This window comes from Alligator sinensis, unplaced genomic scaffold (assembly GCF_000455745.1).
Source record: "Alligator sinensis unplaced genomic scaffold, ASM45574v1 scaffold1542_1, whole genome shotgun sequence".
Classification (NCBI taxonomy): domain Eukaryota; kingdom Metazoa; phylum Chordata; order Crocodylia; family Alligatoridae; genus Alligator; species Alligator sinensis.
Window position 1 is genome coordinate 659,823 of NW_005842452.1, and position 3,006 is coordinate 662,828.

Here is a 3,006-nt window from a genome sequence, read left to right on the forward strand (position 1 = left end):
TGTCGACGCAGCGCTTCAGCCGACAGGCCTGGCAGTGCCGCCGGTTGTCTTTGGTGATCTTGCAGTCGCTGTTGAAGGGGCACGTGAACATCGCTTTCCTTTTCATGCTCCTCCTGAAAGCACACACAAATATCCGTGAGGCTGTGGCTCACTTACCACGAAGGGCGCGGGAGGCGCCAGGGGCCGATACCTCCTCCACAATGCTTTGGGAGCGATCTCCATGCAAAAGCCAGCTCTCCGCTGCATCGGCTACAAGGACTGAGAGGTGGGGACTTGCCAAACCAGTGTCAAAACCATCTCCTGAGCAGCCACGGTTGAGTCCCTGCATCCAGGGTCTTTGGTTACTTTAAACAGAAACAGCTTGCCTGGCTCTCTGGCTTCTCATTAAAGGTTTAAAGGCTGTTAAACAGCCCTTCTTGTCAAATTAACAGAGCAGGTTTGCTAAACAAGAAAATAACCAGGTGTTTTGAAAAAATCAGAGCTGGGGGGGGGGGAAGGAGACTGGGAAGGGCTGAAGGAGAAACAGAACCGAATTGCAAGCAGGGAAAAAAAAAACCCAAAACAAAGGAAATCAGCCGCATAGGTCAGCTTGTACCTACCCAAGGCCTACCATCTGAAGCCACTGTGTGTTATTAAACATTTACTAGGCTTTAATGCCTGGTCCGTCTAGAATAACTGGTTAGGTGTGCATGTGTGCGCATACGAGAGAGAGAGGAAAAAAAAAAAAAAAAATTGCACTGCAGCCAGTAACTCCCCAAAATGCATTAATTAACAGTCCAGGTGAGACATTAAATGCCCGACACCAAGATGTTTGAAGTTACAGTTCCCATCAAACCCACCGTTTCTCCTTCTGTGCTGGGCTGGTACGATACATTTAATTATTGAGCACTCATTAGGCAGGATGGAGTGCCGCTTAGGGTTGCCAACCCTTCAAGATTGTCCTGGAGTCTAGGAATTGGTTATACATCTCCAAGAGATTGCTGAGAGTCACCCAGGAGAGACATGATCGGGCATTTATTAAAATAAATATTAAATGTTGAATCCAATTTATACAGTAGCTCAGCGGGCTTTTAAAATGAAATGGTAACGTGCATTTGCCTTCCTGATGTAATGACTCATTAATGTCATGACATCATGTAATGAAACCTCCCAGAATAGGTTCAAACAGAGTTGGCAACCCTAGTGCTGCTTGTGTCTTAAGGCTGGTTTCTGTATTATACTTAAAAGAGCATCCAGGACCTTTGTTCTGGGGGCAACATACACCCATCGTATCTGGGAGCACAGACTGATTTCCTTTTGCCTTAGGATGCTCAAGTAAAAGAGACATCGCATTTGTCCCTGGATAAACCATATCATCATATCAAAGTGCAGTCGTTCAGACAGATATCCCTGTCCATTGTTCCGGAATGAATCCTAAAAAGGGTCATGGGATGAGGAGTGCTAACAGTTTATCCCGGGACATTGCAAAGTGCATCTCAACAATTATCCTGGGACTGCATCACTGAATCGGCAGCAGAAAAGTGGCGGTGCATTTAGCTGCTCGCTAAACCCCTACTAGCAGGGTGCTGGATGGACATGCCAATCCAGGGACACTTCTGCTCCAGAACAAATACAAGCACAACTTGTCCAGGGACAAATGCAACATCTGTTCCTAGCCGGAGGAAGAGAAAGGTGGAGACAAAGCTGTTTCCTGCTGCGAAGAGGGGAAATATGAGGATGTGCCAAACAAAGGCAGGAGTTTCAAGTCAAAGGCTTAACGGGCAAGGTTCTGGGAAGACTGGCTGTCGGTCGTGATCACTGAAGACACATGGAAGGACACAGGGGGAAGCTGCCGGGTGAGCGCACAAGGAACTGCAATACGCGCTTAGAGTGAATCCCACCACAGCCTGGCACCCGCGGAGTCGGAGGCACCTGCCTGCTACCAGGAGCCGTTTGGGAGAAGCACGCAGCGTCCTGTCCTTGTCACATTTAGGAACTGCCCCACCCTTAGCCAGTGACGCAGGCTTCGAAATACAGCACAGACAAACCACAGGCTGGTACGCACCCGGCAAGCCTGCATTTAAAGGGCGAGGGCTGCCGCATCTGGGCTGGGAGGGTATAAATGGGGAACGTGCACCTGAGCTGCAGGCCTGGGCATCAGGCATTGTGCAATTAAAGTCTATTTTAAAAACGGCAGATGGGAAAACATGTTTTACTCCCTCCCCTCCCCGCCCCCTGCCATGAGCAAAGGCACTTGGCATAGAAAGCTGGCCCATGCCAAAGGCAGGGGAGGCTGAGTAAGACCTAGGCAGTCCAGAATTCATCCTTACTGAGGGACAAGAGCTACCTAGTTGGAGACAGATCCTGGGTTATACCTTGGACCTGCAAGTTAAAGGGTACCGAGAGGCAGCTGAGTATGGCAGCGAGGGGAACAGGAGGCAAGACATGCAGTTTTCATTTCTCTCTGCTACCGACTTACTACACAGCCTTGGGCAAGTCATTTTGCCCCACCAGCCTGCCATCAGGATGGGATTTCTTATAGGATCTAGTAGGCTCTAGCCTTCACTAGCACCTCTCAGCACAACTGCAATACAAATGAATAGTGACCCCAATTCCTCTCCAACTCCCTCCCGCAAGTTGTGAACAGATCTTTCTCCTTTTCAGGCATCTTCATGGTTGTGGATCTGTGCCGTGCTTTAGCAGAGCATGTTAATACACAAGCTTGTGTTTTAAGTTGTTTCCAGCCTCAGCTTTCATCCCCTTTTCACCTGATCTCCTTCTAAGAGGCACTCATTTCTGCCTGCTTACAATTCTTTTAAACAAAAGGCAAACCAGTGGTGTTAGCTAATAAGCCACGAGGCCAAATTTGCCACCAAAAAAAGATTTGTTGCACTAAAAAAAAGCAACCTCCCAGAACGGTTTTTGCCGTGCTGCTGAAACCCAGGTGGGGCAGCAGGCTACAGAGGATACAACCCTGACACAGACTCCCAAGACAGTGGTTCAAGTCCCATATCTTCAGACGGATGC

The 3,006-nt window shown here is 48.8% G+C and overlaps 1 protein-coding gene across 1 annotated transcript in view; it reads right to left on the reverse strand.

Annotated features, from left to right (window-relative positions):
- The window catches only part of VDR (vitamin D receptor), a 75,436-nt gene that overhangs the window by 26,639 nt on the left and 45,791 nt on the right, over positions 1-3,006 (reverse strand). Inside the window, exon 7 of the mRNA XM_025212269.1 lies at positions 8-113. Coding sequence (XP_025068054.1) covers positions 8-113 — 106 coding nt within the window. The remainder of the gene's footprint in view (positions 1-7; positions 114-3,006) is intronic.